A 24,716-nucleotide genomic window follows, 5' to 3' on the forward strand; every position below is an offset into this window, starting at 1 on the left:
CATCTTCTCTTGCAGCAGGGAGTCCCAGCCCTCCTCGTACATCGCCGGGTACGCAACCTGGGCGAGGGCCAGCAAGGCGCTGCGGAATGCCAGGGGGGACTCCGTGGCCTCCCGTTTCCTCCATTGAAATCGACGTTTAGCGACCGACCGCGGCTCGTAGACTTTCTTCATTGCCGCAAAAGCACCATCCAATGTTTTTCTGACAGCGGCAGGGAGTCCGTTAAAAGTCGCCAAGGAGTCATCATCCAATGCCGTCGGCAGTGCTCGTAACGCGGCACTCTCTGTCCACTTCAGGGACTCGTAAGTCGCACGGAATCTTCGTATGAACGCCGTCCAATCTCCCACTTTGGCCTCAAATTGTTGTACGTGCAGCCGTCGTGGCGGTCCCGCCGACCGGTTGTCTTCGTCGTCAGAGTCCTCCACCCGCTCCGGCTGAGCGGCAACCTCTGGCGGTAGACCCATTACGGGTTGTTGAATGCGGTTCTCCGTCAAAAAGTTCTGGAACTCCTCCGACAACTTCTCCATCCTGGCCTCCCACTGGGTCATGAGGACTCGCCAATCCTCTGGCGATCCCGGGCCCTCAGCACCACCCGAACCGCTGTCCCGGTCAGGAGTACTGCCGGCCATCTGGCTGGGCTGTACATCGTCGTTGTTGCCATCGCCGCCCGAGTCCACTGGCACATTTGTTTTCTTTGCCGCTTTTTTGACATCGTGGCGTGTTCCGTACTTTTTCTGACACCAAATGTAGTGTCTTGGATTCACTCGGACGACAATCGCCTTTCTTCCACCGTCACTTTTATTTCCATCGTTCCGCACACACACACACACACTATAATTTCACACACACACAATATATAATTTCTCCTCTCCGCGCTCCGCCAACTCGAACACTCGCATTCCCCTCAGCACCGTCCGCTCATACTCCTTGTCTCCACACAGTCTCTTCTTCTCTCACCGCACACACAGTGGTTCTATCTCTATCTCCTCACACACAGTGACTCGTCTATCTCTTCACACACAGTGGCTCTGTCTATCTCTTCACACACAGTGACCTGTCTATCTCTCCACACGCAGTGCCTTGTCTATCTCTTTACACACAGTGACTTGTCTATCTCTTCACACACAGTGACTTGTCTATCGCTAACTCTCCCTGTACCTGCCTATACCGTAATCTCCACTCTGCTAACGCTAACTCTCACTATCGCTATTTATTGTCCTCTGGGTTCGGCTCTCAATCTATTTCCCACTAACCTTGCCAGGCTTCCACTCTTTGCATCTCTCTCTACCCGCTGCTGTCTCCACTTCTCGCCAACTCCCCCGCCGTCCAAATCACCTAGTCTTTTTATCCCCTTTCCAATCAGCCTTAATTAATAGCCACGTGCCTCGCTGGCATTTTCCCGCCAGCTCCGCACCTGTCCAACGGCCCAGACTCTGTGACGCCGCCACTTAACGCTAACAGCCTCTCGACCAATCACAGCCCTCGTCCCTTGACTCCCTTAATTACATTGGCTTGTTTACGCCACCCGTGACTTCATCACCTGATCGAACTTACATGACCCACACTTCTAGATTTAAAGCTTTCGTGACTGCTAGGATCCATACTCTTTGGTTCTATTGGGTAAAGTCACGTAGGTGAAAATGTTATTTTATTTTATTTTCACCTACGTGACTTTACCCAATAGAACCAAAGAGTATGACCCACACTGTTTGTATGTACTGTATATGGCCAACTTACCCATGTGTATTGTCTACTCCACTACATATGGATCAGTGTTAATCTATGGGTGAGTGTTAGTCTATGGATCAGTGTTAATCTATGGGTGGGTGTTAGTCTAAGGATCAGTGTTAATCTATGAGTGAGTGTTAGTCTATGGATCAGTGTCATTCTATGGGTGAGTGTTAGTCTATGAATCTGTGTTAATCTATGGGTGAGTGTTAGTCTATGGATCAGTGTTAATCTATGGGTGAGTGTTAGTCTATGGATCAGTGTTAATCTATGGGTGAGTGTTAGTCTATGAATCTGTGTTAATCTATGGGTGAGTGTTAGTCTATGGATCAGTGTTAATCTACGATGATAACTACGATGGCACTGCCACTATTATAACCTTGGCTGCCACTCTTCATGGCAATCTAATGTCGTGTAACACCGTCCCTCTCCTCTGGTGTACAGAGTACGTGGACGGGGACATCTGCAATGAGAGACCGGTGAGCGGAATAACGACTTTGCCCAACGGAGACACTGTCGTGGTGAAAGGTACGAGTTTAGATCCTGGATGTGTGTGCGTTGCAGGCCTCCCTACCGTTAAAAAACCGATCATGATAGAATAGACACCACCTTCATTAAACATCAAAACACCATCGCAAACCTCCTCTTGGCTTTGACTTCCTCCTCCTTCTTGAAGACACCGGCGGAACCATTGACCGCATCCGCCAGAACATTGCCAGGCTGATGTTGCACCGCATCTCCTCGGGATGTGGGACATTACAGTCACAGGTCACAGCGGGACGATTGTGGCCAAGCAACACAACCCGTGGACCATTTAGATAATCCCATGAAGATACATTGAGACGCATAGAGAACAAGATCCACAGAGATGCATTGAGACCCATATTGACACGTAGAGATATATGCTCATAGAGGTACAGTGAGGGAAAAAAAGGATTTGATCCCCTGCTGTTTTTGTATGTTTTCCCACTGACAAAGAAATGGTCAGTCTATAATTATAATGGTAGGTTTATTTGAACAGTGAGAGACAGAATAACAACAAAAAAAATCCAGAAAAAGCATGTCAAAAATGTTATAAATTGATTTGCATTTTAATGAGGGAAATAAGTATTTGACCCCCTCTCAATCAGAAAGATTTCTGGCTCCCAGATGTCTTTTATACAGGTAACGAGCTGAGATTAGGAGCACCCTCTTAAAGGGAGTGCTCCTAATCTCAGCTTGTTACCTGTATAAAAGACATATGTCCACAGAAGCAATCAATCAATCAATCAGATTCCAAACTCTCCACCATGGCCAAGACCAAAGAGCTCTCCAAGGATGTCAGGGCCAAGATTGTAGACCTACACAAGGCTGGAATGGGCTGCAAGACCATTGCCAAGCAGCTTGGTGAGAAGGTGACAACAGTTGGTGCGATTATTTGCAAATGGAAGAAACACAAAAGAATTGTCAATGTCCCTCCGCCTGGGGCTCCATGCAAGATCTCACCTCGTGGAGTTGCAATGATCATGAGAACGATAAGGAATCAGGCCAGAACTACACGGGAGGATCTTGTCAATGATCTCAAGGCATCTGGGACCATAGTCACCAAGAAAACAATTGCTAAGGTCCCTCTGCTCAAGAAAGCACATAGACATGCCCGTCTGAAGTTTGCCAATGAATATCTGAATGATTCAGAGGACACCTGGGTGAAAGTGTTGTGGTCAGATGAGACCAAAATGGAGCTCTTTGGCATCAACTCAACTCGCCGTGTTTGGAGGAGGAATGCTGCCTATGACCCCAAGAACACCATCCCCACCATCAAACATGGAGGTGGAAACATTATGCTTTGGGGGTGTTTTTCTGCTAAGGGGACAGGACAACTTCACCGCATCAAAGGGACGATGGACGGGGCCATGTACCGTCAAATCTTGGGTGAAAAAACCTCCTTCCCTCAGCCAGGGCATTGAAAATGGGTCGTGGATGGGTATTCCAGCATAATGACCCAAAACACACGGCCAAGGCAACAAAGGAGTGGCTCAAGAAGAAGCAAATTAAGGTCCTGGAGTGGCCTAGCCAGTCTCCAGACCTTATTTCCATAGACAATCTGTGGAGGGAGCTGAAGGTTCGAGTTGCCAAACGTCAGCCTCGAAACCTTAATGACTTGGAGAAGATCTGCAAAGAGGAGTGGGACAAAATCCCTCCTGAGATGTGTGCAAACCTGGTGGCCAACTACAAGAAACGTCTGACCTCTGTGATTGCCAACAAGGGTTTTGCCACCAAGTACTAAGTCATGTTTTGCAGAGGGGTCAAATACTTATTTCCCTCATTAAAATGCAAATAAATTTATAACATTTTTGACATGCGTTTTTCGGGATTTTGTTGTTGTTATTCTGTCTCTCACTGTTCAAATAAACCCACCATTAAAATTATAGACAGATCATTTCTTTGTCAGTGGGCAAACGTACAAAATCAGCAGGGGATCAAATTCTTATTTCCCTCACTGTATATACCCGCTGGGCCCCGCCCACATTGGACAGTGAACCCCCCCCACTTAATTATACCACGTGACAGTGCCTTTCGGCCACCTGTTTTCCACCAACTCAAGTTGCCCTTCTAGAAACCTCTCTTGTACAGTCCCCTACACAATGTTAGTCTATGGCACAATGTTAGTCTATGGTACAATGTTAGTCTGTGGTACAATGTTAGTCTGTGGTGCAATGTTAGTCTGTGGTACAATGTTAGTCTATGGTACAGTGCTAGTCTATGGTACAGTGCTAGTCTATGGCACAATGTTAGTCTATGGTTAAATGTTAGTCTATGGTACAATGTTAGTCTATGGTACAATGTTAGTCTATGGTACAATGTTAGTCTATGGTACAATACTAGTCTATGGTACAATGTTAGTCTATGGTGCAATGTTAGTCTATGGTACAATGTTAGTCTATGGTACAGTGCTAGTCTATGGTACAGTGCTAGTCTATGGTACAGTGCTAGTCTATGGTACAATGTTAGTCTACGGTACAATATTAGTCTATGGTACAATGTTAGTCTATGGTACAATGTTAGCCTATGGTACAATGTTAGTCTATGGTACAATGTTAGTCTATGGTACAGTGCTAGTCTATGGTACAATGTTAGTCTATGGCACAATGTTAGTCTGTGGTACAATGTTAGTCTGTTGTACAGTGTTAGTCTATGGTACAGTGCTAGTCTATGGCACAATGTTAGTCTATGGTACAATGTTAGTCTATAGTACAGTGCTAGTCTATGGTACAATGCTAGTCTATGGCACAGTGCTAGTCTATGGTACAATGTTAGTCTATGGTACAATGTTAGTCTATAGTACAGTGCTAGTCTATGGTACAATGCTAGGCTATGGCACAGTGCTAGTCTGTGGTACAATGTTAGTCTATGGCACAATGTTAGTCTGTGGTACAATGTTAGTCTGTGGTACAGTGTTAGTCTATGGTACAGTGCTAGTCTATGGCACAATGTTAGTCTATGGTACAATGTTAGTCCATAGTACAGTGCTAGTCTATGGTACAGTGCTAGTCTATGGTACAGTGCTAGTCTATGGTACAATGTTAGTCTACGGTACAATGTTAGTCTATGGTACAATGTTAGTCTATGGTACAATGTTAGCCTATGGTACAATGTTAGTCTATGGTACAATGTTAGTCTATGGTACAATGTTAGTCTATGGTACAGTGCTAGTCTATGGTACAATGTTAGTCTATGGCACAATGTTAGTCTGTGGTACAATGTTAGTCTGTGGTACAGTGTTAGTCTATGGTACAGTGCTAGTCTATGGCACAATGTTAGTCTATGGTACAATGTTAGTCTGTGGTACAATGTTAGTCTGTGGTGCAATGTTAGTCTGTGGTACAATGTTAGTCTATGGTACAGTGCTAGTCTATGGTACAGTGCTAGTCTATGGCACAATGTTAGTCTATGGTTAAATGTTAGTCTATGGTACAATGTTAGTCTATGGTACAATGTTAGTCTATGGTACAATGTTAGTCTATGGTACAATACTAGTCTATGGTACAATGTTAGTCTATGGTGCAATGTTAGTCTATGGTACAATGTTAGTCTATGGTACAGTGCTAGTCTATGGTACAGTGCTAGTCTATGGTACAGTGCTAGTCTATGGTACAATGTTAGTCTACGGTACAATATTAGTCTATGGTACAATGTTAGTCTATGGTACAATGTTAGCCTATGGTACAATGTTAGTCTATGGTACAATGTTAGTCTATGGTACAGTGCTAGTCTATGGTACAATGTTAGTCTATGGCACAATGTTAGTCTGTGGTACAATGTTAGTCTGTTGTACAGTGTTAGTCTATGGTACAGTGCTAGTCTATGGCACAATGTTAGTCTATGGTACAATGTTAGTCTATAGTACAGTGCTAGTCTATGGTACAATGCTAGTCTATGGCACAGTGCTAGTCTATGGTACAATGTTAGTCTATGGTACAATGTTAGTCTATAGTACAGTGCTAGTCTATGGTACAATGCTAGGCTATGGCACAGTGCTAGTCTGTGGTACAATGTTAGTCTATGGCACAATGTTAGTCTGTGGTACAATGTTAGTCTGTGGTACAGTGTTAGTCTATGGTACAGTGCTAGTCTATGGCACAATGTTAGTCTATGGTACAATGTTAGTCCATAGTACAGTGCTAGTCTATGGTACAGTGCTAGTCTATGGTACAGTGCTAGTCTATGGTACAATGTTAGTCTACGGTACAATGTTAGTCTATGGTACAATGTTAGTCTATGGTACAATGTTAGCCTATGGTACAATGTTAGTCTATGGTACAATGTTAGTCTATGGTACAATGTTAGTCTATGGTACAGTGCTAGTCTATGGTACAATGTTAGTCTATGGCACAATGTTAGTCTGTGGTACAATGTTAGTCTGTGGTACAGTGTTAGTCTATGGTACAGTGCTAGTCTATGGCACAATGTTAGTCTATGGTACAATGTTAGTCTATAGTACAGTGCTAGTCTATGGTACAATGCTAGTCTATGGCACAGTGCTAGTCTATGGTACAATGTTAGTCTATGGTACAATGTTAGTCTATAGTACAGTGCTAGTCTATGGTACAATGCTAGTCTATGGCACAGTGCTAGTCTGTGGTACAATGTTAGTCTATGGCACAATGTTAGTCTGTGGTACAATGTTAGTCTGTGGTACAGTGTTAGTCTATGGTACAGTGCTAGTCTATGGCACAATGTTAGTCTATGGTACAATGTTAGTCCATAGTACAGTGTTAGTCTATGGTACAGTGCTAGTCTATGGCACAGTGCTAGTCTATGGTACAATGTTAGTCTATGGTACAATGTTAGTCTGTGGCACAATGTTAGTCTATGGCACAATGTTAGTCTGTGGTACAATGTTAGTCTATGAGCAGTAGCGGTCTCCGCTGCTGCTGCCGTGTTGTGCCACCCTCGGCATGCTAAGCTGCGAATGTCACCTCCACCATCAGGGCCGTTCTTCTGGAACCTGAGACTGAGGATAGCCCCTCAAAGGGTCTCCACGGTGTGGCGGGTGCCTTCCCCAATCGACTCCATGTTCACCCGCTGCGGCTGTCAGCCCAAGACCTACATTTTCAAGGTACGGGGGAGACCTCTATGCTCCACCTTCGGTATACGTCAATGACGCACCGCATCAACAAGCCCATGCCATGCTGGATGGCCTTTAAAGCAGCTTGCTCTGATTCACCCCAAGACAGGCCCATAGCCTCCAGGTGGTCTTCGGCCTGCCCTGTGGTCTTTTCCCTTGTAGTGTCACTTTGGAATTCAGGTTCCATTCTAAGCACATGTCCCAGCCACCTGAGTCCTACCTGATCCAAGTCCAGCGAGACTCGCTCACCCCCTAAGATGTCAAATTTGGAAGTGTTTCATCCCGTGGACAACTTGGGCCGTCTTGGATGTCTGGTACGTGGCTCCCAACCTTTCACGTTGTGCTTTGGATCCAGGAGGTCCCCGTCGACGGTAAGTCCTCGCTTGAATGCGCGGTGTTCACATCACAGCCACCTCTCGCTTTATGCGGGGTGGCGGCTGCGTTGTTGAAAAGCAGCGCCTGTCTCAAAATCGCTTAAATCGAACAGTCGTTTTCTTTGGTTCTTTCGGTAAAGTCACGTATAATGAGAATAAAATAATAAATTGATAAAATAAAATAACACAAACGTCGTGAAAATTTTGTGTTATTTTATTTTATAAATTTATTATTTTATTCTCATTCTACGTGACTTTACCGAAAGAACCAAAGAAGATTAATCCTTGCAGTCACGAAAGCTTTAAATCGAAATCGAACAGTCGTTTTCACATAGTAAATATCGGAAATGTTTGGGGTTAGGGAGAGCAACGCTATCGGCACCTCATTCTTACGTCTACACGATTTCACCGATAGCAGTACACGCATTGCACTTACAATGACTACCGCGTGTATAATACAACATAGTAACAGCCTATTTAAAGAAAGGAAATTGAATGAAATGAAGTAAAACAAAGAGGTGTTTCAACACGTTTACCGGAGATATTTGTAGACGAATGTGAGCGCAAGTCAAAGTTCACGCGGAATGGATCTGCCAAATTGTGACGCTAGGAGGAGGAGATGCTGACTGACGGTGACTCTGTGCTGGTTGTCAATGCTGCTGCACCTCAGGCAGACATCGCTACTCAACTCAACTTTGCCCCCCCCCCTCCGACTAACAATGAGCTCGCAAGCCACGTTCCGCAACACCGCGGACCAACTTTCGTCGGAGATCGTTGTTCCAACAGCGGTTGGCGAAAGCGTGAGCGCGCGTGCGTGCGTAACCAAAGTAAAGTGTGAATGAAATCGAGCGCGCCATTTCACAAAAGCGCATCACGTAAAGCGGCGGTGTAAGAGACGCGAGGGGTCTGTGTGGGGGCCGCCCACTGTTACATTGCTTTGATGGCCTTTTTTTTTGGTGATTTTTCCAAAAGTTTTTTTCGTTTGAGCCACGTCTGTTTGTTTTGTTGTAGTGCGGAGTTAGACTGATGGCCTTAATCCACGTTTTCTTGTGGTGGCTGTTGTTGTTGTTGTTGATTGACTTGCATCCCACTGGGATTTTTGCACACAGCGTTGGTGTACGGTCCTTTCGCTAGAAGATTTTGCAGTTTTTCTTGGATTTTTCTGTTTGCACAGTCACATAGTCACTTTAAGATGTTTTTTCTTGTTCACGTTTTTGTTTTTTTGTGTTTGTTGCGGTTGCACCCGATTCAAGAGCCGAATGGCTCACAGGGCTATACCAAAATAAATGAAATGAAACGAATCACCGCAATGCGCGGTTCACCCATTCGGTGGACAACTTTCACGCGACGCGCGGAACATTGTGACAGGAATACCCTTGAGCTAGACGAATGTCAAAAAAATGTGAAATGTTAGTCTGTGTGTAATGTTAGTCTGTGTGTAATGTTAGTCTGTGTGTAATGTTAGTTTGTGTGTAATGGTAGTCTAAGTGTAATGTTAGTCTATGTGTAATGTTAGTCTGTGTGTAATGTTAGTCTGTGTGTAATGTTAGTCTGTGTGTAATGTTAGTTTGTGTGTAATGGTAGTCTAAGTGTAATGTTAGTCTATGTGTAATGTTAGTCTGTGTGTAATGTTAGTCTGTGTGTAATGTTAGTCTGTGTGTAATGTTAGTCTGTGTGTAATGTTAGTCTGTGTGTAATGTTAGTTTGTGTGTAATGGTAGTCTATATGTAATGTTAGTCTGTGTGTAATGTTAGTCTGTGTGTAATGTTAGTCTATATGTAATGTTAGTCCGTGTGTAATGTTAGTTTGTGTGTAATGGTAGTCTAAGTGTAATGTTAGTCTATGTGTAATGTTAGTCTGTGTGCAATGTTAGTCTACGTGCAATGTTAGTCTGTGTGTAATGTTAGTCTGTGTGTAATGTTAGTCTGTGTGTAATGTGTCTGTGTGTAATATTAGTCTAAGTGTAATGTTAGTCTGTGTGTAATGTTAGTCTGTGTGTAATGCTAGTCTGTGTGTAATGTTAGTCTGTGTGTAATGTTAGTCTGTGTGTAATGTTAGTCTATGTGTAATGTTAGTCTGTGTGTAATGTTAGTTTGTGTGTAATGGTAGTCTAAGTGTAATGTTAGTCTATGTGTAATGTTAGTCTGTGTGTAATGTTAGTCTGTGTGTAATGTTAGTCTGTGTGTAATGTTAGTCTGTGTGTAATGTTAGCCTGTGTGTAATGTTAGTCTGTGTGTAATGTTAGTTTGTGTGTAATGGTAGTCTATATGTAATGTTAGTCTGTGTGTAATGTTAGTCTGTGTGTAATGTTAGTCTATATGTAATGTTAGTCCGTGTGTAATGTTAGTTTGTGTGTAATGGTAGTCTAAGTGTAATGTTAGTCTATGTGTAATGTTAGTCTGTGTGTAATGTTAGTCTACGTGCAATGTTAGTCTGTGTGTAATGTTAGTCTGTGTGTAATGTTAGTCTGTGTGTAATGTGTCTGTGTGTAATATTAGTCTAAGTGTAATGTTAGTCTATATGTAATGTTAGTCTGTGTGTAATGTTAGTCTGTGTGTAATGCTAGTCTGTGTGTAATGTTAGTCTATGTGTAATGTTAGTCTGTGTGTAATGTTAGTCTGTGTGTAATATTAGTCTGTGTGTAATGTTCGTCTGAGTGTAATGTTAGTCTGTGTGTAATGTTAGTCTAAGTGTAATGTTAGTCTGTGTGTAATGTTAGTTTGTGTGTAATGTTAGTCTGTGTGTAATGCTAGTCTGTGTGTAATGTTAGTCTGTGTGTAAGGTTAGTCTACGTGTAATGTTAGTCTGTGTGTAATGTTAGTCTTTGTGTAATGTTAGTCTGTGCATAATGTTAGTCTGTGCATAATGTTAGTCTGTGTGTAATGTTAGTCTGCGTGTAATGTTAGTCTAAGTGTAATGTTAGTCTATGTGTAATGTTAGTCCTTGTGTAATGTTAGTCTGTGCATAATGTTAGTCTACGTGCAATGTTAGTCTGTGTGTAATGTTAGTCTGTGTGTAATGTTAGTCTTTGTGTAATGTTAGTCTGTGCATAATGTTAGTCTGTGTGTAAAGTTAGTCTGTGTGTAATGTTAGTCTACGTGCAATGTTAGTCTATGGTGCAATGTTAGTCTATGGTGCAATGTTATTCTATGCAAATAACTACAGTAAATAAATAACGCATGCGTGCAAAACCTAAATAGACAGAAACAAAAATAACTATGAATTGTTTAGAGTTTAAGCAGTTTTTGTTTGCATTTTCACCACAAGTATTGTGGTTAATGCAGACATGATTCTTTGTAAAAGGTTTCAGTTTGGTGTTTTTAACATCTTAACAACTGTTTTGTTGCCAGAAAAAAGGGGAAAACCAATTATCATATTTTTGGTACTGGCAAACGAGGCCACGTGGTGGCTGGTTGCTGTTGTAATTACCGGCGAAACTTCACGGTACCTCGAATTGTTAAATGTCGTCGTGGGTTTACTCTCCACCACACAACCAGTTAGTTCTGAACTAGTAAGGAATGGGCACGTTTCGTTTACGTGACAAACCCTATACTCATTTGGTGGTGGTGGTGGCGGTGGTGGCGGTATTAACGACACATTCACACGATCTAACCCCAACAAAAACCTCTATTTTGGATAATAATGTTGGCGAAAGCCCTACCACTACGTGTTAAATTGTGTATGTGTCGTGTGCGTATCGCGTGCGTATTGTGTGTGTGCGTGTGTGTCACAGGGGGATAGGTACTGGCGCCTGGATAATGGGGTCCCAGACATGGGGTTCCCTAAGCTCATCTCGCAAGGGTTCAGCGGACTTCAGGGTCCCATCACGGCGGCCCTCCCAGTGCCTGGGGAAAAATGGTTTCCGGAGCACGTGTTCCTGTTTCAGGGTACTGTCCCAACCCACCGCTACCCCCACTGTATCCACCGCAACCCTCACTGTACCCACTGCTACCCCTACTGTACCCACCCACAGCTACCCTCACTGTACCCACCCACCGCTACCTCCACTGTACCCACTGCTACCCCTACTGTACCCACCCACAGCTACCCCCACTGTACCCACCCACCGCTACCACTACTGTTCTCACTCAGCACAAGCACAAATAATATATTTTAACGAAGAGTATTAACAGTGAAGATGATGATGATGATGGCAATAACAATTAAAATAAATATAATCGAGACGATGATAGAGTTGATAATAACTTTGATGACCGATGGTAATGGTATTAATCATGTTAAAGACGGCGACGATGATAGCGATCATGGATACTGATGGTGGTAAAGATGACGCGGATATTGATGGCGGCGGTGGTGATGAGGATTATGATGGCGACAATGATGATGATGATGATGATCGTAACGATGATGTTCAGGGCCTACTGTGGCAAAGTACCTGTTCAAGAAACATGAATGTCGAGCATCCCAAGAGAGGATCCATTTGCAGTTACGCAAGCGCCATGCCGTGGACACCAGAAGCTCCAAAAGTAAACCCTGGCACTATGATGACATGAACTCTGATCCATGACCTCTAACCCTGTCTTAACACTATAACCCAAACCATAATCCTAACCCTGACCCCGAACCGAAAGCCTAACACTGCCTATAATCTTGTCCCTGAATGCCGTGATCCTAACCATAATCCTTTAATCCTCACCATGACCCAGAACCAAAATCCTGAAACTAACCCTGTACCTTCACGGTATGATCCTATTCCTAACCCTGTGACCACAACGCTAACCCTGAACCTAAAGACTAACCCTGACTCTAACCCTGTGCCTTAATGCTAAAGCCCTAACCCTATAATCCTAAACCTGACCTAAACACTATGATTATACCCTTATCACCCTGACCCTGAACCCTACGCCTAAACCCGCGACACCAACAGCATGGCTTGATGCTATGACCATAACCATGATGCTAAACCTGACCCCGACTCTAACCCTGGTCTAAACACTATGATTATACCCTTATCACCCTGATCCTGAAGCCTAACCCTGACAGCGAACCCTGTTGCCTTAATGCTACGACCCTAACTCTGTGGCCGTAATGCCGACGGCTAACCGCCCGAACCGGAGACCCGAACCCGAGACCGCGCTGTGCGTTTCCCGTGTGCCAGGTCAGGTGCGGTTCGGCTCGATCCACATCCACTGGAAGGGCTTCCCCCTCGACTACTCCTCCGTCTTCACGAGGCCCATGGCGCCGGCGGTGCCTACAGCCCGGATCTCCTACCGGCACTTCGTCGTCGTCAAAGGTGACACCGATTGAGAGAGATGTCGGGGAGACGACGGGGAGGGAGACGAAAGGGAGCCAATTGCTATTCGGCGTTCGCGGAGATTCCACTCCCCCCCCCCCCCGGGATGAATGGCCTGCAGACAAGTCTAGCAAAAAAACAACCCCAGGCCTTTCAATGCCATTTCCTGAAGGTCTAGGGGAACCCAGGGTTCTCCAATTCATCATTGTGTCTCCAAGAGGATATATTGACCAACGTTATAGCCATGAAGGCAAGATGGCTCCGGGCCTTTCAATGTCATTCCCTGAAGGTCTAGAGCAGGGGTTGTTAACCTTTACCGCAGCCTTGGCACCCATTTGGTTCTCAATCGTAAAACAAGAAAATGCACAATGTTAATAAATGCATAGGGGTTGTTGGACTTAAGTGTCCGTGCTTAATTTGTGCGTTTTCGATGATTCACCTTCTAAAGAAAATCTGGCCACGTCTCGCCACGCCCAGCACGGTGCGTGCGTCCCAGGCTAAGAGCCACTGGTCTAGAGGAAACCCGGAGAGTTCTCCATCGCCTCATATCCAAGAGGCATAGAGACCCAGGGCTGTCATAGCAGCATCTCCAGGAAGTATTGTGAGACCCAGGATGAGTAACAACATGCCGTCTAACAGAAAGGGATATAGCTCCCAGGACTGTCACTCATCTCCAGAAGGTCTAAAGAAGCCAGGTTGTCAATATCTCGTCCAGGAATCCCAGAGGAAGAGGACTGACCATCATCCTAAGTTCAGGAGGCATACAAGAACCAGATATTGTCATCACGCCACCTTCCACTGACCCTTCTAATGCCCTCTCCCCCTTGCTCTCGCTCTTACAGACTCCTACTACAGCCTGAACATGCGCAGTAAGCAAGTGTCCAAGAAGCCGGAGGGCAGCATTCGGAGAGACCTGTCCTGCTCTTGAGGCAGGGCAGCAGATCGCGGCATGGAGGACCTCTTCACCCAGCCAGGGTGACAGGGTCACGGCTATTCTACGCTTTTGCATGCCGGCGGCGATGTCGGCAGAAGCTGCGGCGGTAGCGGCGGCGGCAGCGGCGTGGTTTTCCAGGAGCTGGGGGCCAATGCGGAGGTTCGACTTCTGCTCCTGCCACTATAAGAGACGGGGCGAGCTTCAGCAGAGAGAGGGAGAGTTCGTACTGCATCACCGCTCCTCGTCCTCCTGCACCCTCCACCCTCCCTCCTTCACCCTCCCTCCTTCACCCTTCCTCCTTCACCCTCCCTCCTGCTACACCATCTACTCTGTCACCCTCCCTCTTCCACCATCCCAAATCGTCCCTCCTACCTCCTCCACCACCCTCCTCCTCCAATGTTAGTCAATGCATCAGGTGTTAGTCTATGGGTCCAGTGTTAGTTTATGGGTGCAGTGTTAGTCTATGAGTGCTGTGTTAGTCTATGGGTGCAGTGTTAGTCTATGTTTCCATTGATAGTTTATGGGTGCAGTGTTAGTCTATGTTTCCATTGATAGTTTATGGGTGCTGTGTTAGTCTATGGGTCCGTGCTAGTCTATGGGTTCAGTGTTAGTCTATGGGTCCGCGTTAGTCTATGGGTCCAGTGTTAGTCTATGGGTCCAGTGTTAGTCTATGGGTCCGTGTTAGTCTATGGGTCCAGTGTTAGTCTATGGGTCCAGTATTAGTCTATGGGTCCGGTGTTAGTCTATGGGTCCAGTGTTAGTCTATGGGTCCAGTGTTATTCTATGGGTCCAGTGTTAGTCTATGGGTCCAGTGTTAGTCTATGTGTCCAGTGTTAGTCTATGGGTCCAGTGTTAGTCTATGGGTCCAGTGTTAGTCTATGGGTCCAGTGTTAGTCTATGGGTCCGTGTTAGTCTATGGGTCCAGTGTTAGTCTATGGGTCCAGTGTTAGTCTATGGGTCCAGTGTTATTCTATGGGTCCAGTGTTAGTCTATGGGTCCAGTGTTAGTCTATGTGTCCAGTGTTAGTCTATGGGTCCAGTGTTAGTCTATGGGTCCAGTGTTAGTCTATGGGTCCAGTATTAGTCTATGTGTCCAGTGTTAGTCTATGGGTCCAGTGTTAGTCTATGGGTCCAGTGTTAGTATGGGTCCAGTGTTAGTCTGTGTCCAGTGTTATTCTATGGGTCCAGTGTTGGTAGTCTATTGGTCCAGTGTTAGTCTATGGGTCCAGTGTTAGTCTATCGGTCCAGCGTTAGTCTATGGGTCCAGCGTTAGTTTATGGGTCCAGTGTTAGTCTATGGGTCCAGTGTTAGTTTATGGGTCCAGTGTTAGTCTATGTGTCCAGTGTTAGTCTATGGGTCCAGTGTTAGTCTATGGGTCCAGTGTTAGTCTATGGGTCCAGTGTTAGTCTATGGGTCCAGTAATAGTCTATGGGTCCAGTGTTAGTCTATGGCTCCAGTGTTAGTCTATGGGTCCAGTGTTGGTAGTCTATCGGTCCAGTGTTAGTCTATGGGTCCAGTGTTGGTAGTCTATCGGTCCAGTGTTAGTCTATGGGTCCAGTGTTGAGTTTATGGGTCGTTAGTAACTGAAAAACCACATCCCTGCTGCTGCTTCTGCTGCTGCCGCCATCATACGCATCCCTACAATAAGTGCTTTGAAACGGTCAGTAGATTTTACTTAGTTTTTTTTGTAAAACCAAATATATTCCTCGCTGGAAGCGCAGTGCGGAGACGGTGCCGCGCACTTCTAATGCCCGATTGGTCCGAGTTAATAACAAACAATAAAGATACAAGTTTAACAATGCCGGCGAATTCCCTGATGACGCTGGGTGTAATTACGAGCGAAACGTCGTGCGTGCTACTCAGAACGTCGCAAATGTTGTGGATTCACTCTTCAACACACCGGTGGGCTAAAGTAGTGAACTATTTCGTTGTTTCGTCAACGTGACACTCGGTTTTCTTCTTTTTTTCCGATTGGCCGTGTCGGGTGGCGGAGGGTTACGGCACCTTTATAAATAACGCGATCTGACCCCCCCCCCCCAAAAAAAAAACAACGTTCATTATGAATAATGACACCGGTCATTTTTCGATTTAAAGCTTTAGCGACGGCAAGGATTCATCTTCTTTGGTTCTGTCGGTAAACAACGGACAGGTCTGTTCCTTTCACCTGACGGAGGCCAACTTGTGTTGTGGCCGAAACGCCGTGAGAATTTTATCGCGTTATTTTCCTTATTTTATTCTCATTCTACGTGGTGACTTTAACCGAAATAACCAAATTAGACACCAAGTCATTATTCGTCCGGGGGCGTCTCAGTTGCGCTCCGCACGAAGTCGGGCGGAACAGGCGAGCCTCTGGGGGAAGACGTAGACGCGGTCGAGCGAATCCTCGCCCCGGTGTGACCGCGCGGTGTGGCAGGGCGTTCCGTAGTCTTGGCGTGCCCCCAGGATTCGGAGTCTGGCTCTCGGCGCGCGGAGCGGACGTCCATTAACCGATCGGCGACCGCAGTAGGGGCGGCCGTGCTGCTGCTGCTGCTGCTGCTGCCCGTGTCAAGACCGGCCCCTGCGGATGACGAGGAGGAAGGGCCGATGATGAGAAGGACTCGTGAATGGACGCCGCTGGTGGGCAGTGCCAGGCTGGATGCACAGCGAGGGTAGTTGGGGTCGGCCGGGAGGCAGTCGCCGCTCCCCGACGACAAACAGCGGAGGGGCAGAGGAAGCGAAGCCGCTCACTAATCAGTCGGTCAACCCATGGCACCACGTGATTCTCCTCCGTGAACTCGTGCACCTAGCCTGGCACAGCAGTAAAAACCCATGGCACCACGTGATTCTCCTCCGTGAACTCGTGCACCTAGCCTGGCACAGCAGTAAACCCCATGGCACCACGTGATTCTCCTCCGTGAACTCGTGCACCTAGCCTGGCACAGTAGTAAAAACCCATGGCACCACGTGATTCTCCTCCGTCAACTCGTGCACCTAGCCAGGTACAGCAGTAAAACCCATGGCACCACGTGATTCTCCTCCGTGCCCTCGTGCACCTAGCCTGGCACAGCAGTTAACCCTTGGCACCACGTGATTCTCCTCCGTGAACTCGTGCACCTAGCCTGGCACAGCAGTTAACCCATTGGCACCACGTGGGTGTGTTCCGTGACCTGCCAGCAACCTGAGGCTTCGACATTCTCACGCGGCCTCAAAGTGCACCTAGCCTGGCACAGGGGACGTCGCCACTACATAGTGGCGAATGGCGGCTGTTGGTATTGGTGGCTATGCTGCTGCTGCTGCACGTGATGGTGATGGTAGCTATGCTGCTGCTGCACGTGGTGGTGGTAGCTATGCTGCTGCACGTGGTGGTGGTGGCTATGCCGCTGCTGCACATGGTGGTGGTGGTAGCTATGCTGCTGCTGCACACGTGATAGTGGTTGTAGCTATGCTGCTGCTGCACACGTGGTGGTAGCTATGCTGCTGCTGCTGCACATGGTGGTGGTGGCTATGCTGCTGCTGCATACGTGGTGGTGGTAGCTATGCTGCTGCTGCACCTGGTGGTGGTAGCTATGCTGCTGCTGCACGTGGTGGTGGTAGCTATGCTGCTGTTGCACGTGGTGGTGGTGGCTATGCTGCTGCACGTGGTAGTGGTGGTAGCTATGCTGCTGCACGTGGTAGTGGTGGTAGCTATGCTGCTGCTGCACGTGGTAGTGGTGGTGGCTATGCTGCTGCTGCACGTGGTGGTGGTGGCTATGCTGCTGCTGCTGCATGTGGTGACTTTAACCGAAAGAGCCAAAGAAGACACCAAGTCATTATTCGTCCGGGGGCGTCTCAGTTGCGCTCCGCACGAAGTCGGGAACTAGACAATGCGCAGGGTCCCAGAGTCCGCTGGGTCCCCACGTGGCAATGCGTGCGGGGGGGGGGGGGGGTGGACGTTCGGGTGGAACAGGCGAGTCTCTGGGGGAAGACGTAGTCGCGGTCGAGCGAATCCTCGCCCCGGTGTGACCGCGCGGTGTGGCAGGGCGTTCCGTAGTCTTGGCGTGCCCCCAGGATTCGGAGTCTGGCTCTCGGCGCGCGGAGCGGACGTCCATTAACCGATCGGCGACCGCAGTAGGGGCGGCCGTGCTGCTGCTGCTGCTGCCCGTGTCAAGACCGGCCCCTGCGGATGACGAGGAGGAAGGGCCGATGATGAGGAGGACTCGTGAATGGACGCCGCTGGTGGGCAGTGCCAGGCTGGGTGCACAGCGAGGGTAGTTGGGGTCGGCCGGGAGGCAGTCGCCGCTCCCCGACGACAAACAGCGGAGGGGCAGAGGAAGCGAAGCCGCTCACTAATCAGTCGGTCAACCCATGGCACCACGTGATTCTCCTCCGTGAACTCGTGCACCTAGCCTGGCACAGCGGTAAAACCCATGGCACCACGTGATTCTCCATCGTGAACTCGTGCACCTAGCCTGGCACAGTGGTAAAACCCATGACACCACGTGATTCTCCTCCATGACCTCGTGCACCTAGCCTGGCACAGCAGTTAATCCATGGCACCACGTGATTCTCTTCCGTGACCTCGTGCACCTAGCCTGGCACAGCAGTAAAACCCATAGCACCACGTGGGATCTCTTCTGTGCCCTCGTGCACCTAGCCTGGCACAGCAGTTAACCCATGGCACCACGTGATTCTCCTCCGTGCACTCGTGCACCTAGCCTGGCACAGCGGTAAAACTCATGGCACCACGTGATTCTCCTCCGTGAACTCGTGCACCTAGCCTGGCACAGCAGTAAAACCCATGACACCGTGATTCTCCTTCGTGAACTCGTGCCCCTAGCCTGGCACAGTGGTAAAACCCATGACACCACGTGATTCTCCTCCATGACCTCGTGCACCTAGCCTGGCACAGCAGTTAACTCATGGCACCACGTGATTCTGCTCCGTGAACTTGTGCACCTAGCCTGGCACAGCAGTTAACCCATGGCACCACGTGATTCTCTTCCGTGACCTCGTGCACCTAGCCTGGCACAGCAGTTAACCCCATGGCACCACGTGATTCTCCTCCGTGAACTCGTGCACCTAGCCTGGCACAGTAGTAAAAACCCATGGCACCACGTGGGATCTCTTCTGTGCCCTCGTGCACCTAGCCTGGCACAGTAGTAAACCCATGGCACCACGTGGGTGTGTTCCGTTACCTCGTGCACCTAGCCTGGCACAAGTGGTAGTGGTGGTGGCTATGCTGCTGCACAAGTGATAGTGGTGGTAGCTATGCTGCTGCACGTGGTTGTGGTAGCTATGCTGCTGTTGCACAAGTGATAGTGGTTGTAGCTATGCTGCTGCTGCACAAGTGATAGTGGTGGTAGCTATGCTGCTACTCCACATGATGGTAGTGGTTGTTATGCTGCTCATGCTGCACGTAGTGGTGGTGGTAGCTATGCTGCTGCTGTACGTGGTGGTGGTGGTAGCTATGCTGCTGCTGCTGCTGCACACGTGATGGTGGTGGTAGCTATGCTGCTGCTATTCCACGTGATGGTGGTGGTAGCTATGCTGCTGCTGCAGGTGGCTGTCCGGGATGATCATCCAGCAACTGCTGAGGCAGCAGCAGCAGCGAGGGTTGGTGGATCACGCACGGATGGGTCGTGGGACTCTCTCCCCGTGGTTGGGTGTCGGGGAGGAGCCGTGTACCCCGCTTGGCTCTGCCGCCAGGTGGAACAGATGGGGATGAGTCCACACTCGCAGCGGGCGTAGGCATAGTGGACTTCTTTCGCGCCGTACATAGCCAGCAGTCCTACTCGGAGCTGCTGCACCGCCTGCACCGTTGCTGGATGATGACTGGCAATCACGTGCAGCAGGAGCAGCAGCAGCATAGCTGCAACCACCACCATGTGCAGCAGCAGCAACAGCATAGCCACCACCACCACGTGCAGCAGCAGCATAGCCACCACCACCACCACCACGTGCAGCAGCAGCATAGCCACCACAATCACGTGCAGCAGCAGCATAGCCACCACCACCACCACGTGCAGCAGCAGCAGCATAGCCACCACCACCACTACGTGCAGCAGCAGCATAGCCACCACAATCACGTGCATGTGCAGCAGCAGCATAGCCACCACCACCACGTGCAGCAGCAGCATAGCCACCATCACCACCACCCGCAGCAGCAGCAGCATAGCCACCACAATCACGTGCAGCAGCAGCAGCATAGCCACCACCACCGTGTAGCAGCAGCATAGCTACAACCACCACCACGTGCAGCAGCAGCAGCATAGCCACCATCACGTGCAGCAGCAGCAGCATAGCCACCATCACGTGTAGCAGCAGCAGCATAGCCACCACCACCATCACGTGCAGCAGCAGCAGCATAGCCACCACCACCATCACGTGCAGCAGCAGCAGCATAGCCACCACCACCATGTGCAGCAGCAGCATAGCTACAACCACCACCACGTGCAGCAGGAGCAGCATAGCCACCACAATCACGTGCAGCAGCAGCATAGCCACCACCACCACCACCACCTTGTGTAGCAGCAGCAGCAGCATAGCCACCACCACCATCACGTGCAGCAGCAGCAGCATAGCCACCACCACCACCACCACGTGCACGTGAACAGCTCAACTGCTTGTACGGAACCGAGTAAAGGACCCAGGCACCCAACAGAGAAGGGGGTGTGGGGGGTGGTGGTGGGTGGTGTGGGGTGGTGGGTGGTGTGGTGGTGGGGTGTGGGGTGGTGGGTGGGGTGTGGGGTGGTGGGTGGTGGGTGGGGTGGTGGGTGGGGTGTGGGGTGGTGGGTGGGGTGTGGGGTGGTGGGTGGTGGCGGAACTCGCACAAAGCGTGGCGTCGCTTCGCTTGTAACCATTTTTACCATTTAATGTCTTAAATTAACAACCCAGAAATCACGGTGCTCCTGTAGGGCTGTCTCTGTGCGAGCCGCCGAGATCGATTCCCGCTCACGGCCGGCGACGCCCGGCGATGGCGAATATCTCGAAACCGGTCCCGGGGCCCTCCCCTAGGTCGACTCGGACTGAAATGAAGTGCCCGGTGTGGTGCGTGGTAAACATGGCCAGCGGGGAGAGAGCGGCGAGTCGGGGATCCAGTGCTGGACATTCGCTGCTCGCTTGTTAAAGGCAATACGTGAGTGAGTGAATTAGTGGCTGGTGAGTTGTGAGTGAGTGGTGAGTGAGTGGTGAGTGAGTGAGTAGTTGGTGAGTGAGTGAATGGGTGGCTGGTTGAGTAAGTGAGTAAATTAGTGAATTAGTGAGTGGTGGTTAGTGAGTCGGTGAGTGAGTGAATGAGTGGCTGGTGAGTTGTGAGTGGTGAGTGAGTGTGTGATGTGGGTGGGTCAGTGAGTTAATTGGTGAGTCGGTGAGTGAGTGAATTAGTGGCTGGTGAGTGAGTTGTGAGTGAGTGAGTGGTGAGTGAGTGAGTGAATTAGTGGGTGAGTGAATTAGGTGAGCTGGTTGAGTGAGTGAGTAAATTAGTGAATTGGTGAGTGGTTGGTTAGTGAGTGGTGAGTGAGTGAATGAGTGGCTGGCGAGTTGTGAGTGAGTGGTGAGTGAGTGAGTGAATGAGTGGCTGGTGAGTGAGTTGTGAGTGAGTGGTGAGTGAGTGCGTGATGTGGGTGGGGGTGGGGGGGTCAGTGAGTTAATTGGTGAGTCGGTGAGTGAGTGAATGAGTGGCTGGTGAGTTGTGAGTGAGTGGTGAGTGAGTGGTGAGTGAGTAGTTGGTGAGTGAGTGAATGGGTGGCTGGTGAGTTGTGAGTGAGTGGTGAGTGAGTGGTGAGTGAGTGGTGAGTGAGTGTGTGATGGTGGGGGGGGTCAGTGAGTTCATTGGTGAGTGAGTGAATGAGTGAGTGAATGAGAGAGTGATTGCTGAGTGAGTGAATGAGTGAGTGAGTGAATGAGTGAGTGATTGAGTGAGTGAGTGAATGAGTGAATGAGTGATTGCTGAGTGAGTGAATGAGTGAGTGATTGAGTGAATGAGTGAGTGAATGAGTGAGTGAATGAGTGAGTGATTGAGTGAGTGAATAAGTGAGTGAATGAGAGAGTGATTGCTGAGTGAGTGAATGAGTGAGTGATTGAGTGAGTGAATGAGTGAGTGAATGAGTGGCTGCTGAGTGAGTGAATGAATGAGTGATTGAGTGAATGAGTGAGTGAATGAGTGAGTGAATGAGTGTTTGAGTGAGTGAATGAGTGCATGAGAGAGTGATTGCTGATTGAGTGAATGAGTGAGTGAATGAGTGAGTGAATGAGTGAGTGAGTGAATGAGTGGGTTCGAGCGCACTTGCCCCAACAGTCCGTTGAGGCTATACGGGGAGAATCTTTGTCTTTAGTTTAAGCGCGGCGTAGCACAAACACGAGCCGTGGCAAAGACGACGATGAGTGGAGCCACCGGGCGTGGCCATTCACAATGGCAGCGGACAACCACCAAGACGGATCGGTCATTCATGGCCATCCCGTGGTGTCTGCTCGCAATCCCTCACCCACTCACCACCTCACTCACCTCCTCACTCACCACCTCACCACCTCACTCACCACCTCACTCACCACCTCACTCACCACCTCACTCACCACCTCACTCACCACCTCACCACTTCACTCACCACCTCACTCACCACCTCACCACTTCACTCACCACCTCACTCACCACCTCACCACTTCACTCACCACCTCACCACCTCACTCACCACCTCACTCACCACGTCACTCACTCACACCTCACTCACCACCTCACCACCTCACTCACCACGTCACACACTCACCACCTCACTCACCACGTCACACACTCACCACCTCACTCACCACCTCACCACCTCACTCACCACCTCACCACCTCACTCACCACCTCACCACCTCACTCACCACGTCACTCACTCACCACCTCACTCACCACCTCACTCACTTTCCACCTCACTCACTCACCACGTCACTCACCACGTCACTCACTCACCACCTCACTCACCACCTCATTCACCACGTCACTCACCACCTCACTCACTCACTCACCACCTCACTCACCACGTCACTCACTCACCATGTCACTCACCACCTCACTCACCACTTCACTCACTCACCACCTCACTCACTCAATCACCACCTCACTCACCACGTCACTCACTCACCACGTCACTCACTCACCACGTCACTCACTCACCACCTCACTCACCACCTCACCCACCACCTCATCCACTCACTCACCACCTCACTCACTTTCCACCTCACCCACTCACCACCTCACTCACCACCTCACTCACCACCTCACTCACCACCTCACCCACCACCTCATCCACTCACTCACCACCTCACTCACTTTCCACCTCACTCACTCACCACGTCACTCACCACGTCACTCACCACGTCACTCACTCACCACCTCACTCACCACCTCATTCACCACCTCACTCACTCACCACCTCACTCACCACGTCACTCACCACCTCACTCACCACCTCACTCACCACCTCACTCACTCACTCACCACCTCACTCACCACCTCACTCACTAATTCACCACCTCACTCACCACCTCACTCACCACACTCACTCACCACCTCACTGATTCACTCACTACCTCACTCACCACCTCACTCACTCACCACCTCACCCACTCACCACCTCACTCACCACCTCACCCACCACCTCATCCACTCACTCACCACCTCACTCACTCACCACGTCACTCACCACGTCACTCACTCACCACCTCACTCCCCACCTCACTCACTCACCACCTCACCCACTGACTCACTCACTAACTCACCACCTCACTCACCACCTCACTCACCACCTCACTCACTCATCACGTCACTCACCACATCACTCACCACCTCACTCACTCACCACCTCACCCACTCACCACCGACTCACCACCTCACCCACCACCACATCCGATGAGAGGAGGAGGTTGGAGGAGGGTGAGGAGGTGGAGGAGGAGGGAGGTTAACGATGGCGGTGGTGGGGGGGGTGATGAGGTGGAGGGAGGGTGGTGACGAGGTGGAGGTGGTGAGGAGGTGGAGGTGGATGAGTTAACGAGGAGGGGGAGTGAGGAGGTGGGCGCCATGACGTCACCGCTGGAGGTAGGCGTCCTGCCAGAGGTCACCGGACACCTTGAGGGAGCTGTGGGGGGAGGGGGGGGGATGACATCATCACGTGACATCATCACGTGACATCACACGCGCAAAGTCGCATATTCATCACACGCCACGAGGTTGTGTCCGCTGATACCACGTCCCCGTGTCTCTCTCCCCACGTGTCTCTCTCCCCCCGTGTCTCTCTCCCCCCGTGTCTCTCTCCCCCCCGTGTCTCTCCCCCACGTGTCTCTCTCCCCCCGTGTCTCTCTCCCCCCGTGTCTCTCCCCCCCCCGTGTCTCTCCCCCACGTGTCTCTCTCCCCCCGTGTCTCTCTCCCCCCGTGTCTCTCTCCCCCCGTGCCCCCGTGTCTCTCCCCCCGTGTCTCTCTCCCCACGTGTCTCTCTCCCCGTGTCTCTCTCCCCACGTGTATCTCTCCCCCCGTAACTCTCTCCCCCCGTGTCTCTCTCCCTCCGTGTCTCTCTCCCCCCGTGTCTCTCTCCCCCCGTGTCTCTCTCCCGTGTCTCCCCCGTGTGTTTCCCCCCACGTGTCTCTCTCCCCGTGTCGCTCTCCCCCCGTGTCTCTCTCCCCCCGTGTCTCTCCCCCCCCCCCCCGTGTCTCTCTCCCCGTGTCTCTCTCCCCCCGTGTCTCCCCCCCCGTGTCTCTCTCCCCCCGTGTCTCTTCCCCCCCCGTGTCTCTCCCCCCCGTGTCTCTCTCCCCCCGTGTGTCTCTCCCCCCGTGTCTCTCTCCCCGTGTCTCTCCCCCCGTGTCTCTCTCCCCCCGTGTCTCTCTCCCCCC

The 24,716-nt window shown here is 49.7% G+C and overlaps 2 protein-coding genes across 8 annotated transcripts in view; one reads left to right on the forward strand and one right to left on the reverse strand.

The window, feature by feature from the left end:
- Positions 1-15,696, forward strand: part of LOC116958592 (uncharacterized) — a 42,036-nt gene extending 26,340 nt beyond the window's left edge. For all 3 annotated transcript variants that reach the window (XM_076057199.1, XM_076057200.1, XM_032981309.2), the window contains exons 9-14: positions 2,171-2,254; positions 7,198-7,325; positions 11,442-11,595; positions 12,085-12,195; positions 12,828-12,962; positions 13,805-15,696. In XM_076057199.1, coding sequence (XP_075913314.1) covers positions 2,171-2,254; positions 7,198-7,325; positions 11,442-11,595; positions 12,085-12,195; positions 12,828-12,962; positions 13,805-13,890 — 698 coding nt within the window. In that variant the 3' untranslated portion in view covers positions 13,891-15,696. The remainder of the gene's footprint in view (positions 1-2,170; positions 2,255-7,197; positions 7,326-11,441; positions 11,596-12,084; positions 12,196-12,827; positions 12,963-13,804) is intronic.
- A 5,007-nt stretch (positions 15,697-20,703) lies between these two features.
- Positions 20,704-24,716, reverse strand: part of LOC116958593 (acyl-CoA (8-3)-desaturase) — a 36,206-nt gene continuing 32,193 nt past the window's right edge. Inside the window, exons 12-13 of one of the 5 annotated variants that reach the window (XR_012931161.1) lie at positions 23,155-23,968; positions 20,704-22,842 (exon numbers count right to left, since the gene is read on the reverse strand). Coding sequence is in view for 1 of the 5 variants with exons in the window: in XM_076057201.1 (XP_075913316.1) it covers positions 23,917-23,968 (52 nt within the window). In the remaining 4 variants the exon portion in view is untranslated. Of the gene's footprint in view, positions 23,969-24,716 lie in introns of all 5 variants that reach the window. The other 4 variants (XR_012931160.1, XR_012931159.1, XR_012931158.1 and 1 more) reach the window with 4 other exon arrangements.

Source organism: Petromyzon marinus, chromosome 80, assembly GCF_048934315.1.
Source record: "Petromyzon marinus isolate PM22_M1 ecotype Great Lakes invasive population chromosome 80, UKy_Petmar_22M1.pri1.0, whole genome shotgun sequence".
Taxonomy (NCBI): domain Eukaryota; kingdom Metazoa; phylum Chordata; class Hyperoartia; order Petromyzontiformes; family Petromyzontidae; genus Petromyzon; species Petromyzon marinus.